This window comes from Theropithecus gelada, chromosome 3 (assembly GCF_003255815.1).
Source record: "Theropithecus gelada isolate Dixy chromosome 3, Tgel_1.0, whole genome shotgun sequence".
Lineage (NCBI taxonomy): Eukaryota > Metazoa > Chordata > Mammalia > Primates > Cercopithecidae > Theropithecus > Theropithecus gelada.
The window spans coordinates 116,157,254-116,171,009 of record NC_037670.1 but is presented as its reverse complement, the minus strand read 5'-3'; the positions used below and the strand labels follow the sequence as shown (position 1 = coordinate 116,171,009).

At 38.5% G+C, this 13,756-nt stretch overlaps 1 protein-coding gene across 2 annotated transcripts in view; it reads right to left on the bottom strand.

The window, feature by feature from the left end:
- Positions 1 to 13,756, bottom strand: part of SLC25A40 (solute carrier family 25 member 40) — a 55,727-nt gene that overhangs the window by 23,795 nt on the left and 18,176 nt on the right. Inside the window, exons 2-4 of one of the 2 annotated variants that reach the window (XM_025379806.1) lie at positions 3,126 to 3,194; positions 2,633 to 2,729; positions 1,185 to 1,305 (exon numbers count right to left, since the gene is read on the bottom strand). In XM_025379806.1, coding sequence (XP_025235591.1) covers positions 1,185 to 1,281 — 97 coding nt within the window. In that variant the 5' untranslated portion in view covers positions 1,282 to 1,305; positions 2,633 to 2,729; positions 3,126 to 3,194. The remainder of the gene's footprint in view (positions 1 to 1,184; positions 1,306 to 2,632; positions 2,730 to 3,125; positions 3,195 to 13,756) is intronic. The other variant, XM_025379805.1, reaches the window with a different exon arrangement.

Below are 13,756 nucleotides of genomic sequence, written 5' to 3'. Positions count from 1 at the left end.
GTCTCTTGAATCTCTGTCCAGGGTTGTTTTCATATAATAATATGATGAAACATTCATGGATCATAAATGATAGTATGTGTTGTGAGAAGTCAGGGACCCCCGAACGGATGGACTGGCTGGAGCCATGGCAGGGGAACATAAATTCTGAAGATTTCATGGGCATTTACCAGTTCCCAAATAATACTTTCATAATTTCTTATGCCTTTCTTAATCTCTTAATCCTATTATCTTCATAAGCTGAGGATGTACATCACCTCAGGGTCACTACAATAATTGTGTTAACTGTACAAATTGATTGTAAAACATGTGTGCTTGAACAATATGAAATCAGTGCACCTTGAAAAAGAACAGAATAACAGTGATTTTAGGGAACAAGGAAAGACAACCATAAGGTCTGACTGCTTGCAGGGTTGGGCAAAATAGAGCCGTATTTTTCTTCTTGCAGACAGCCTATAAACGGATGTGCAAGTAGGGAAGACATCACTAAATTCTTTTCCTAGCAAGGAATATTAATAATTAATACCCTGGGGAAGAAATGCATTCCTGGGGGGAGGTCTATAAACAGCCGCTCTGGTAGTGTCTGTCTTATGTGGTTGAGATAAGGACTGAAATACACCCTGGTCTCCAGCAGTACCCTCAGGCTTACTAGGATTGGGACACTCTACCCTGGTAAATTTGAGGTCAGACTGGTTCTCTGCTCTCGAACCCTGTTTTCTGCTGTTTAAGATGTTTATCAAGACAATATGTGCACTGCTGAACACAGACCCTTATCAGTAATTCTGCTTTTGCCCCTTGCCTTGTGATCTTTGCTGGACCCTTCTCAGGAGTTTGTGATTTTGCCCTTGTCCTGTTTCCTCAGAAGCATGTGATTGTTCTCCTTTTTGCCTTTGAAGCATGTGATCTTGTGACCTACTCCCTGTTCTTGCACCCACTCCCCTTTTGAAATCCTTAATAAAACTTTCTGGTTTTACAGCTCAGGTGGGCATCACGGTCCACCGATATGTGATGTCACCCCCGGAGCCCCAGCTGTAAAATTCCTCTTTGTACGCTTTCTCTTTATTTCTCAGCCAGCCAACACTTAAGGAAAATAGAAATAACCTACACTGAAACACTGATACTAAAACTCAAATGGAAGCACTGATTCATTCAAAGTTACATAATCTATATCAGTAACATAATTTTACCTATTAGTGATGTCAGTATAGCTCCAGTACATGAGGCAAGCATTTGTTGAAGAGGTGTCACTTTGATAATCTCTTGTCCTCTTGTTTCGGGATCCATATTTTTAACTAATTAAATACAAACCTGTTAAAGAAAAAGAAAATATAAAATTAGAGCACGTCCTCTGATACTTCAAAAACGATAATGTCCTTCAGCTAAGCTGGGTGAGCAGCATCACATTAGTAAGACAACTAAGAGAGAATTAACCAAACAGATACAGACCACATAATAGAATGAAAGCAGTTGACCAGTAAGTCTCAGAATCAGTGAACTTAGCCTCATAAACACTACTAAGAAACCCTCCCCAGTAGAGTACAGAGGTATCAGCAAATACAGCCCTTTACTATATACCAGTAGTTGTTGTACAGATGTAAAATAAAAACACATAACCTTAGTAAGTTTTATCTTACAAAAATTTGAGGAGAAAAGCAACATAAAAACATAAAAAAGTCTTAAAAAGTCAGATAATACAAAACAGTATAAAAATAACTTATGAACTTACTATTCAAAAATAATCACTGCCCAGGCACGGTGGCTCATGCCTGTAACTCCAGCAATTTGGGAGGTTGAGGCGGGCAGATCATAAGGTCGGGAGATCAAGACCAACCTGGTTAACATGGTGAAATCCCGTCTCTACTAAAAATATAAAAAATTAGCTGGGCGTCTGTAGTCCCAGCTACTCGGGAGGCTGAGGCAGAAGAATGGCGTGAACCTGGGAGGCAGAGCTTGCAGTGAGCCAAGATCGCGCCACTGCACTCCAGCCTGGGCGACAGAGCAAGACTCCGTCTCAAAAAAATAATAATAATAATCACCAGCAACATGAATGTCATCTTTCCAAATGTCTACGCACATACACACATACATATGTATATGTCTATATGCACACATTACATCTAACTAAATACTGTATATTAATCAAACACATGTACATTTATGTGTCTGTGTACATACAGCTTTTCTGAAAAACAGGTTAATACTATTTTGCGTGTCTAGTAGCCTGCTTTAACAAAAATATATTATAGACATTGTGTCAATAAAAACAGATTTACATTTTTATTGCTTGCACAGTAGTTAATTATATTTAATCAGTTTCAGATTGTTAGATACCAGGTTGTTGCCAATTTCCAAACTGTAAAATATTCTGCTATAATATTCTTATACATACATATATATATCTTTTTGTAACCTTCCTACAATTACTCTACGAAAAAAAGTAAGATTGATGGGATAAGCTATTTTAAAACTTGATACAGGGCCAGGTGCGGTGGCTCACACCTGTAATCCCAGCACTTTGGGAGGCCAAGGCAGGTGGATCACCTGAGATCAGGAGTTCGAGACCAGCCTGGCCAATATGGTGAAACCAAGTCCCTACTAAAATTACAAAAAATTAGCCAGGCATGGTGGTGCAAACCTGTAGTCCCAGCTACTTGGGGAACTGAGGCATGAGAATCCTGTAACCCAGGAGTCAGAAGTTGCAGCAAGCCAAGATCACATTACTGCACTCCAGCCTAGGTGACAGAGGAGACTCTGTGTCAAAAACAAAACAACAACAACAACAAAAAACCTTCATACAAATTGCTATGATGCTTTCCAGAAAGCTTGGATCAATTTATACTTCTACTGGCAATATGAGAGTTCCTACTTATGTATGACTTATCGAATTCTCTGTCAAATTACATATCATTTTTTTCTGAACCATTCAAAAGTAGGCTGCATACATCATGTCCCTTCACCATAAATATGTCAAAATATTATCCTATATAATCACAATTATCAAATTCAGAAAACAATTTTGAACAGTACTCTACAGTTCATATCCCAATTTTGTCAATGATATCGATAATGTCTTTTATAAAAATAAATGGTAATTTTATTGTTTCTTTAGACTTTCATTATCTACCTACCTGGTTTGAGTCTTTTCTTCAACTCTATGCTCCAATATTGTATTGTCTGTAACATCAGTAGCCAAAAACCTATAATTAAAAGAAAGTAATTGTCTTATCTTTTCACCCAGGAAAAGGATAATAAATCTAAAAGAAAGGAGTACATAAAAACTTCAATACAAAAACCAAAGAATATTCATTAAAGGCTTTCTACTAATTGCTCTGAGGAATATAAAGAGCACTCCATAAAGGCAAGCATTAGTTATAGAAGCATTTTCACAAAAACCTCATGTTATTCTAGTTAATATACTCTGCTTTAAAAACAAATAAGCAAACGACTCCAGAGCCCAAACACAGTAATCACTCTTACCATCATTTACAGTAGAACAACCAGATTTTGTAACACAAAATTAAAGGTCCAGCATCATCTATGAAGGTTTTTTTTTTGGGAGGGGAGTATAAGAGGGGGGACCCTTTAATCTGAATTGAAACAAGCAACAAGCTTTAGATGTAACTTCCGAGTCACAGGAAATTCAGTAACTAGTGTAACAAGGTAATGGATGCCACGTAACAGTAGAAGTTGTACTCTTTTAGCTTACAGGACTACTGTCTTGATTTCTCCAAGTCAAAGTTGGGAAAAAAGGTGGCAGGGGAGATTAAATTAATCTTGAAAGAGTCAACCACCAAAAGAACCCTGGTTGAAACAAACAAATTTTTCCAGTTTGAGGGTAACTAGTGACATCTGAACATGGTCTGGTATTAGATAATACTAATTTGATATTAGACAATATTTCAGAAATCTTGTTTATTTTGTATGTAGAAATAATCTTTTAAGAGACTCATTCTAAATTATTAAGGACCATAATGTTCTAATAGCTGTAGTTTACAAAACTTCAAAAACATAAATATACTAAAATGTTAATGATTTGGTAAATCTACGTAAACATATATCATAAATATTTCATTGTTCTGTATTTTTCTGTATATGTGAAAATATGTATAATAAAAATATTTTAGTTCCTGAAACTTATGTAGAATCTTCAAGTCTAGGGAACATCGTATTTGTAACATTCATTTAAATGAGCTCCTTTAAGTGGAAAAATAATATACGTATGCTAGAATACAGGTATATTTCTCCTCCAGAATGGTAAAACGGCCCATAGTACTTTATTGTTGACACTGATGCCAGCAAGGTTGACAACTTGAATATGTGCACATGAAAGTAAATCCAGAAAACTTTATTACGTTTTTAGCCATTAAAATGTAAGGAAACAAGTCAGAAATTTAGATACAACTTTTTAGAATAGTTAATGAAATTGTTTCATAACATATATACTATTTTAGAAAAATAAGTTACATCAATTATCTCCTAAAATCATGTTACCTAATTATAATGAGAACTGAAAAATGAGTCTCCTTTTCAATTTATTACAAAAATAATGAAAAAAATGCAAAACTCTACTCCCAGAGACTTGGGAGTACACGTAGAAAATGTGAGAAGTGATTATCAGTGAACTGCCTAGAACTCATAATGTATTCAACGTTGCTTTAAACTCCCTACAGTTTTACCAACCTACTTATCTTTTTTCTTTGCCACTTTCTATTCTCCTATGTGCAGACACTGTCGCTTTTTCAGGGAGGACACATTCTAGTGTGATAAACCATTCTAACAAAGTATCTCTCGACTTTACTATAATAGTAGAACATCTCATCAACAAACTTTCTGCAAGAAGTTTTCCTCCCTCAACTCCCTGCAAAATTCTTCTTTTCTATACCTTTTCTGCTTCTGTATGCTACTGAAGTAACCATTAATAATTTATTCTAACTAGCCAACGTGGTCTTCAAGTGTAAATGGGAAGCATTCTCCAACATGAAAAACCCATGAGCCCTTCTTAAGAAACATGTTACTTAATAACAAAATTCACTTAACCAAGAGATTAATGAAGAACATTTAGTAAAAGGATTAAAGTAACTTACATTTAAGCCAGAAGACAGAAAAGTATCTACTCAGTCTCATCAGAATTTTTAATTTTTTCAAAACAAATATGTGTTAAATGCTATCTTGTAATCTTGATTTACCTTCTGCATTAGTCTGTTTTCACACTACTGATAAACACATACCCAAGACTGGGCAATTAACAAATAAAACAGTTTTAATGAACTCACAGTTTCACATGCCTGGGGAGGCCTCACAATCATGGCAGAAGGTAAAAGGCACGTCTCACATGGTGGCAGAGAAGGTAAGAGAACTTGTGCAGGGGAACTCCCCTTTATAAAACTATCAGATCTCATGAGACGTATTCACCATCACAAGAATAGGACGGGAAAGGCTCACCCCCATGATTCAATTACCTCCCACCAGGTCTCTCCCACAACATGTAGGGACTATAGCAACTACAATTCAAGATGAGTTCTGGGTGGGGATACAGCCAAACTGTATCACCTTCCCCTGGCCAATAAAGATGCTTAACATTTCTTCACATTTTTATCAGTAGTATATATTGACTCTTCTGTAGTATGTCCATTTACATCTTTTACCTACTTTGACGTTAAGGCATGTATACTTTCCTTACTGTTTTGAGGAATCCTTTATTCCATTTAAAAAAAGAATACTCAGGAATGCAGGATATGGTTTGGTTGTCTCTCCACCCAAATCTCATCTTACATTGTAGTTCCCATAATCCCCATGTGTCATGAGAGGGAACAAGTGAGAGGTAATTTAATCATGTTCCTGTGATAGTGAGTTCTCACAAGATCTGATGGTTTTATAAGGGACTTTTCCCCCTTTTGCTTGGCACTTCTCCTTGCTGCCACCATGTGAAGAAGGACATGTGTGCTTCCTCTTCTACTATAATTGTAGGTTTACTGATGCCTCCCCAGCCACAATGAACTGTGAGTCAATTAAACCACTTTCCTTTATAAATGACCCAGTCTCAGGTATGTCTTTATTAGCAGTGTGAGAATGGACTAATACATTTATTTATTTTTATTGATACATACTAGATGTACACGTTTTGGGAGTACATGTGATAATCTGATATATTAATATAGTATGTCAAGATCAAATCAGGGTAATTGGGATATCCATCACTTTAAACATTTCTCTTTTATGTTAGGAACATTCGAATTATTATCTTCCAGTTATTTTGAAATGTATAACAGATTATTAACTATGTTTACTCTACCAATTGATCAAACACCAGGTCTTATTTCTTCTATCTAACTGAAATTTGTACTCATTCATCAACTTCTCTTCCCAGTTTCCTTCCCCAAAACCTTCCTGGCCTCTGGTAATTACCAATCTACTTTTAATCTTCATGAGATCCACTTTTTTAGCTCCACATATGACTGAGAACATGTGATATTTGTCTTTCTCTCTCTGGCTTATTTCAATTAACATAAGGATTTCTAGGACTTCCGGGTTCATCCACGTTGTCACAAGTGGCAGAATTTCATTCTCTTTTTACAAATGTTCTGTAAATGTCAGTTAGGCCCGTGTAGTTTAACTCCAGTGTTTCCTTGTTGGTATTATGTCTGAATGATCTGTCCATTACTGAGAGTGTGTTACTGAAGCTCCCCACTAATACTGAATTGCAGTCTCTCTCTCCCTTTACGACTATTTTAAAAAATTAATTGATATGTACTAGGTGCATCTATATTCGAGGTGGATGTGATAATTTAATACATTCATATAATTTATAAAGTCAAATCAGTGTAATTGAGATATCCAGCACCTTAAATGTTATTTATGTTAGAAACATGTGAATTATTCTCTTCTAGCTATTTTGAAATACACAACAGATTAATGTAAACTATATCCACCATACTGATCTATCAAAAAAATGTGGTCTTCTTTTACCAAACTGTTCGTTTTAGATCTATTAATGTTTGCTTTATATATTGGGGTGTTCCCGCATTGGTTACATAAATATTTATAATTGTTGTATCATCTTGCTTAATTGACCCCTTTATCATTTTATAGTGACATTGTCTCTTTTTTACAGTCTTTGACTAGTAGTCTATTTTACATATACACAGCTACTCCAGATTCTTTTTGGTTTCCACTTGCATAAATGAAATACCTTTCTCCATCCTTTCGTTTTCAAATTGTGTCTTTATAGATTAAGTGGGTTTTTTGTAGACAGCATATGGTAGGGTCTTGGTTTTCTTAATCCATTTAGCCATTTTGTGTCTTTAAACTGAGAACTGAATCTATTATTTATTCTGTATTAGTACTAATAACTTACCACTGCCATTTTGTTGTTTCTTTAACGGCTGTTTTCTAACTTGTCTCCTCTTCTTTTCTTCCATTCTTACTGTTTTCCTTCGTGGCTAAGTGATTTTCTTTGTTAGCATGTTTTGATTTTCTTTCTTTCTTTTTCTCTCTCTCTCTCTCCTCCCCTCCCCCTCCCCCTCCCCTTCCCCTCCCCCTCTCCCTCCCCTTCCCCTCCCCCTCTCCCTCNAATCTGTCTTCCCCTTCCCCTCCCCCTCTCCCTCCCCTTCCCCTCCCCCTCTCCCTCTCTCTCTCTCTTTCTTTCTTTTTTTGAGACAAGGTCCTGCTCTGGTGTCCAAGCTGGAGTGCGGTGGCAGGATCACAGCTAACTGCAACCTCAAGCTGCTGGGCTTAGGCAATCCTACTGCCTTAGCCTCTTGAAGAGCTAGGGGACTATAGCCATGAGCCACCACTACTGGTCTAACGCATTGCTTGTTATTTTTAGTGTATCTACAATAATTTTGCATTGTGGTTAACATGAATTTTAAAAATCATCTTGTAAATACATTATTTTTAAAAGATGAAAACTTATTTTAGATAAAGAATAGAAACAAAAAGAAAACTAAAAAAAAAAGTTCTACACTTTAATTACATCCTGCATACATTTTGACTTTTTGTCTTAATTTACATATTCTTATATTCCTTATCTCTCAACAGGCTGCAGTAGCTATTACAGTTTTTGATAGATTTTTCTCTTATGCTTCATACTAAAGTTATGAGTGAATTGCACACCACAATTTCAGCATTAGAATATTCTTGGGAGGCCAGGTGCAGTGGCTGAGGCTTGTAATCCCAGCACTTTGGGAGGCCAAGGCAGGCGGATCACTTAAGGCCACAAGTTCGAGACCTGCCTGGCCAAGAGGATGAAACCCCAACTCCGTTAATAAAAACAAAAATTAGCAAGGTGCAGTGGCGCATGCCTGTAGTTCCAGCTACTCAGCAGGCTGAGGCAGGAGAATTGCTTGAACCCGGGAGGCAGAGGTTGCAGTGACCCGAAATCATGCCACTGCACTCCAGTTTGGGCAACACAGTGAGACCCCGTCTTGGGGGGAAAAAAAAAGGATATTCTTGGAATCTATGCACAGTGGTTCATGCCTGTAATCCCAGCAGTTTGGAATGTCAAGGCAGGTGGATTGCTTGAGCCCAGGAGTTCAAGATCAACATGGCAACATGGTGAAACCCCATCTCTACAAAAAATACAGAAATTAGTCAGGTGTGGTGGCACATGCCTGTAGTTCCAGCTACTCGGGAGGCAGAGGTGGGATGATCGCTTGAGCCCACCAAGCAGAGGTTTCAGTGAGCTGAGATCATGCCACTGCACTCCAGCCTGGGCGATAGAACAAAACCCTCTCTAGGGAAAAAAAAAAAAAAAGAGAATGAATATTAATGGTCTGTGTACTTACTTTAACTGGCCAGTTTTACACCTTAAAATGTTTTCTTTTCGCACATGTTTTTTCCTTCTAGATTGAAGAATTCCCTTTAGTGTTTCTTGAAAAATGGGTACGGTAGTGGTGAATTCTCCTAGCTTTTGTCTAGGAAAGACTTTATCTGGCCTTCATATTTGAAGGATATATTTGCTGGATACAGTATTCTGGGATGGCAGATTTTTTTTCATTCAGCCGTTTAAAAATGTCATCTAACTCTTTCCTGGCCTGTATGAAGTCTGTTGCCAGACGAATTGTAGTTTGTTTACATGTTATATGGTTCTTTTGTTTTGCTGCTTTTAGAATCCTTTATTTATCCTTCCCCTTTTAGACTTTGATTATTATATGCTGTGGAAGACAGAGTTTCTGGGGTGCCAGCTGAGTTGGTCTCCCCTGTGTGAGACACCCATGGGAAGCCATGGGCGGGCTCTGAGGTGAAATGTCTCCTTGTTGCCTTCATGTCTTTATGTCCTGAGAGCATAACCTCTCAGTGGCATTCCACAGGTTGCTCAGAGAGATAACATTTCCTTGAAAGAGGGGAGTATAATCAAACATCTCAGCTCCTCCTGAAACCCACTCCTGATAAGTTAAAGATTTTAAGTAGTTTAGACACACGCCTTTGCTCAAGGAAATTCACAGAAACCACCACTGCTATACATCTGATTGAATGACTCAGGAGTTCCTTCACTGATTCTTTTCCTCATCTCTTCCTCCCCCTCCCATCTGCCCTAAGAACAAAGAGCTTGTAAACCAAAAAACTGGGTGGAGCCCAAGAGCTCTGGGCTGTGAGCAAGCCTCCAATGCTCTGGTCCCCTGGACCCGCCTTTTAAACGTTTATTCTTTCTCCGACTCCTTTGTCTCCACCAGATTCGGGGTACCCGCTGGGTGGTGTGAGGCTGGTTTCCCCAACATATGCCTCAGGGAAATCTTATTTGGATCAAATCTGTTTGTTGTTCTCAGACCTTCCTATAACTGGATATTTATATCTTTCTCACGTTTGGGATCGTTTTCCGTTATTATTTCTTTGAATATGTTTTCTACCTCAACTCCCTCTTGAACACCAATAATTCTTAGATTTGGTCTTTTGAAGTAATTTTCTGTATCTTGTAGGTAATCTTCACTTCTTTTCATTCTTTCTATTCTCCTCTGTGTGTTTTCAAATAGCCTGTCCTTTAGCTCACCGATTCTTTTCTCTGCTTGATCCATTCTGCTGTTCACAGTATCTAATCAAATTTTTAGTTGACAAGTATTGCTGAGTTCCAGATTTCATTTTTAAAAACAATTTCAATCTGTTTAATTTCTTTGATAAAATTCTGCATTTTTTTTGTTTTATCCTGGAGATCAGAGTTTACTTAAAACTGCTATTTTAAATCCTTGGTCACAGAGCTCATGTACTGTGTCTCATCAGGATCAGTCACTGGAGTTTTGCTGTCTTTTTGGGGAGGTCACTATTCCCTATTTGTTATTTCCTATAGATTTATGTCCATATCTTTGCAATGAATAATTCATTTATTCCAGTCTTCTTGGTCTGGCTTATTTTAGTGTTTACTGGGCATGTTTGCTTAGACACTCTTTGTAATTTACCTGTTGAATATTGTTTCCCACTAGGTCACTGCCTCCTTTTTGGTACTAGATGGCACCTTAAGCACAGGATTGCCTCAGCTTTAGTAAGCAATCTAAATGCTGCCTGTCCTGAATGGGTGAAATCACAAAGAATGCATCACAGCAGTGTGAGAAGGAAGGTTAGGTGTTCCTGCCTAGGGGACCTGTGGAACATTCCTCTTACAGTATGGTGCTGCAGAACAGCCACCGTGATTTGGCATCTCCTTTGGTTGAGTTATAGAGCAGAGTTTGCAAGGTCAGGGACGGTGGTATCACCTCCCCACCTTTTACTCTGCCTGTCCTTAGCAATATTTCTACCTTCAGGCACCACCAAAGCTTCCAATGAGTTGAGGGAGGAAGAATTATCCTGAGAGGGAACCCGAAATTATAGGGAAGCTGACTGTCCACCTCAATCTCACAACTTCCAGCATGGAAACCATGAATTGAAGGGAACGATCCTGTGCACTTGGTGCCAGGAAGACTCAGAGGAAAAGTATCACAGATACTTTTCCACAGAGTTTTTATTGTTTAGGAAAAACTCTCAAACCGTGTTTTTCCTCTGCTCTCACACCAGAAAAATCAAGAAAGAATTATCTGACCAAATGTTTGGGGGTGAGGAGTTCCCCCTACCTGTATGCAGTGGGCCCTGCCAGCTGGATATCCTCCAATTAATTCTGACGCTACCTACCTAGAAATACGAGTCTAATCCCACAGGTTGAGGGCTGACTCCAAGACTGCCTCCCAACTTCAGTCACAAGTCCACGCCTCCAGAACTTCTGACTAATCAGATTTGAGTTAGAGTCCCCACAACTCACTCTTTGGGTTTGAACAATTTGCTAGAGTGGCTCACAGAACTCAGCAAAGCAGGTTTTCTGGTTCCTTATAAATGATATTGCAAAGGAAACGGATGAAGAAATGCATAGGGAAAGGTATACGGGAAGGAGGTGGTGCTTTAATTTCTTCCCTGGGCATGCCAACCTGCAGGAACCTCAACATATTCAGCTATCCAGAAGCTCTCTGAACCCTGTCCTCTCAGGTTTTTATGAAGGCTTCATGATGTAGGCCTAGTTAATTAAACCACTGGTTATTAGTGATCAACCTGACCTTCAGCTCTTCTCCTCTCCCCGAAGGTTTCAGGGTATGGGTATAATTCCCAAACTTCTAATCATGCCTTCATTTTTCTGGTGACCAGCCATACCCTAAAGCTATCAGTCAGTATTAGCATACAGAAATATAGGACTTTGGAGATTCTAAGGATTTTAGGAGTTGTACATCAGGAAATGGAGACGAAGGTCAAATATATATATATATATATATATATATATATTTTTTTTTTTTTTTTTTCACAGTATCAGACCATCTGCTTAGAGTTTTTTCATTTATCTGTGGCTCTGAAAGCTGCCTCATCCTATTTGAGTTCTGGGATATTGCTGGTGGTAATCTTGGCACCGTGTATTTGTTTTCAGTTTTCTGTTAAAGAGAATGAAGCCAACTTACTTCTACACCACCATTTTGGAATTGAAAACTCTCCCCTTTAACTGGGTGTGGTGGCTCATGCCTGTATTCCTAGCACTTTGGGGGGCCAAGTGAGGCAAATTGCTTGACCTCGGGAATTTCAGACCACCCTGGGCAACGTGGTGAAACTCTATCTCTAGAAAAAAAATACAAAAAATGAGCTAGGTGTAGTTGTTTGCACCTGTAGTCCCAGCTACATGGGGGGCTGAGATGGAAGAATCACTTGAGCCCAGGAGGTCAAGGCTGCAGTGAGCCAATATCATGCCACTGCACGCCAGTCTGGGTGTCAAAGTTACAAAGGGAGACCCTGTTCAAAAAAATAAATAAATAAATAAAAATCTCTCCCCTTTATTCTATTCCAGTTTGTACCCCTTTTTTTCTGGTTTCTTTCACTCACTAATTATTCTGAAACTCATTCATTTTATTACATGCATTGATACTTGGTTCCTTTCCACTGCTGAGTAGTATTCCATTATATAAATATACTACAATTTATCCATTTATCTGTTGATGAAAATCTGGGTTGTTTCAAGTTGGGGGTTATTACAAATAAAGCAACTATGATTATCTGTTTAAATCTTGAGTAAATACGTAAGTAGAGTAGCTGGATCAAATGGTAAATGTATGTTTAACATTTAAAGAAATTCGGAAAATGTTTTCCAAAGCAGTTGTACCATTCTACACACCCACCAGCACTATATGCAAGTTCCAGTTGCTTCACATCCTTAACAACACTTGGTATGGTCAGTTTTAACATTTTATTCCCTTGAATCGTAAAATCGTAAAATCTCATTGCGGTATTACTTTGCATTTTTCTAAGGAATTGTTATGTTATGCATCTTTTCATGTCTTTAGTTCCCATCTAATATATCTTCTTTGGAGAAACAGCTATTTAGATCCTTGGGTAATTTTTAAATTGGGTCATTTTCTTAAAATTAAGTTATAATTCTTTATATTTTTTGGATACTAGATCCTTACCAGATACATAACACACAAAATAGCTTATTTTGTGAGCTGTCTTTTCACATTCTTCATAGTGTTCTTCAACATACAAAAGTTTTAAGTTTAGACAAAGCTCAATTTGCCTATTTTTTCTGTCGGCCTTCTGAAGTAAAGGACAAAAGTGATAAAATGTCACTTTCAAGATTAACTTAGAAAAGACTGTGATGTCCACTAAAGCAGATTCTGCTTTCTTCACTAGCTTTATCTGATGATGATAGGGACAAGAGGCAGATAACTTCTGGGCAGAAGAGGGCGGATCCCCAGTGAGGACCCTACCCTCAAGACTGGAACTACAGCCCAAAGTGAAAACTTACATCCCTGTTTTCCCACTTGAATGTTGCCTTTTCCAAAACTACCTATGGCCTGCCCCACCCCCATCCTGTGCCCATATAAACCCCAGACTCAGCCAGCAGAGGGAAAAGCAGCAACAGCTGGATGTCTGAGAGAAGCAGCTTGACTTTTGAGTGACGGCTTGACGCATAGCTTTGAAGATGATTCTGGCTGGGGACGGCTGGACCTCAGGGCAAGATTACCTTCCTGCTCCAACCCCTTTTCAGCTCCCCTTCCTGCTGAGAGCCACTTTCATCAGCATTTACCATATTCAAGTCATTCGTGTGACCTCATTCCTCCTGAATGCCAGACAAGAACTCATGTGCCCCACAGGAGCGCATAAAAGGCCGTCACACTGACCCTCCTAAGCTGCCAACACTTAAGCTGTCTACGGATGGCAAAGCTGAAAGGGCAATGTATCATTTCCTCTGGGGTTTCAGGGGTCACAGGCACAGGGCGGTACAGAGTTTGCTCTTGCTGGCGCCCAAAAGCACTCACCCCAGCTC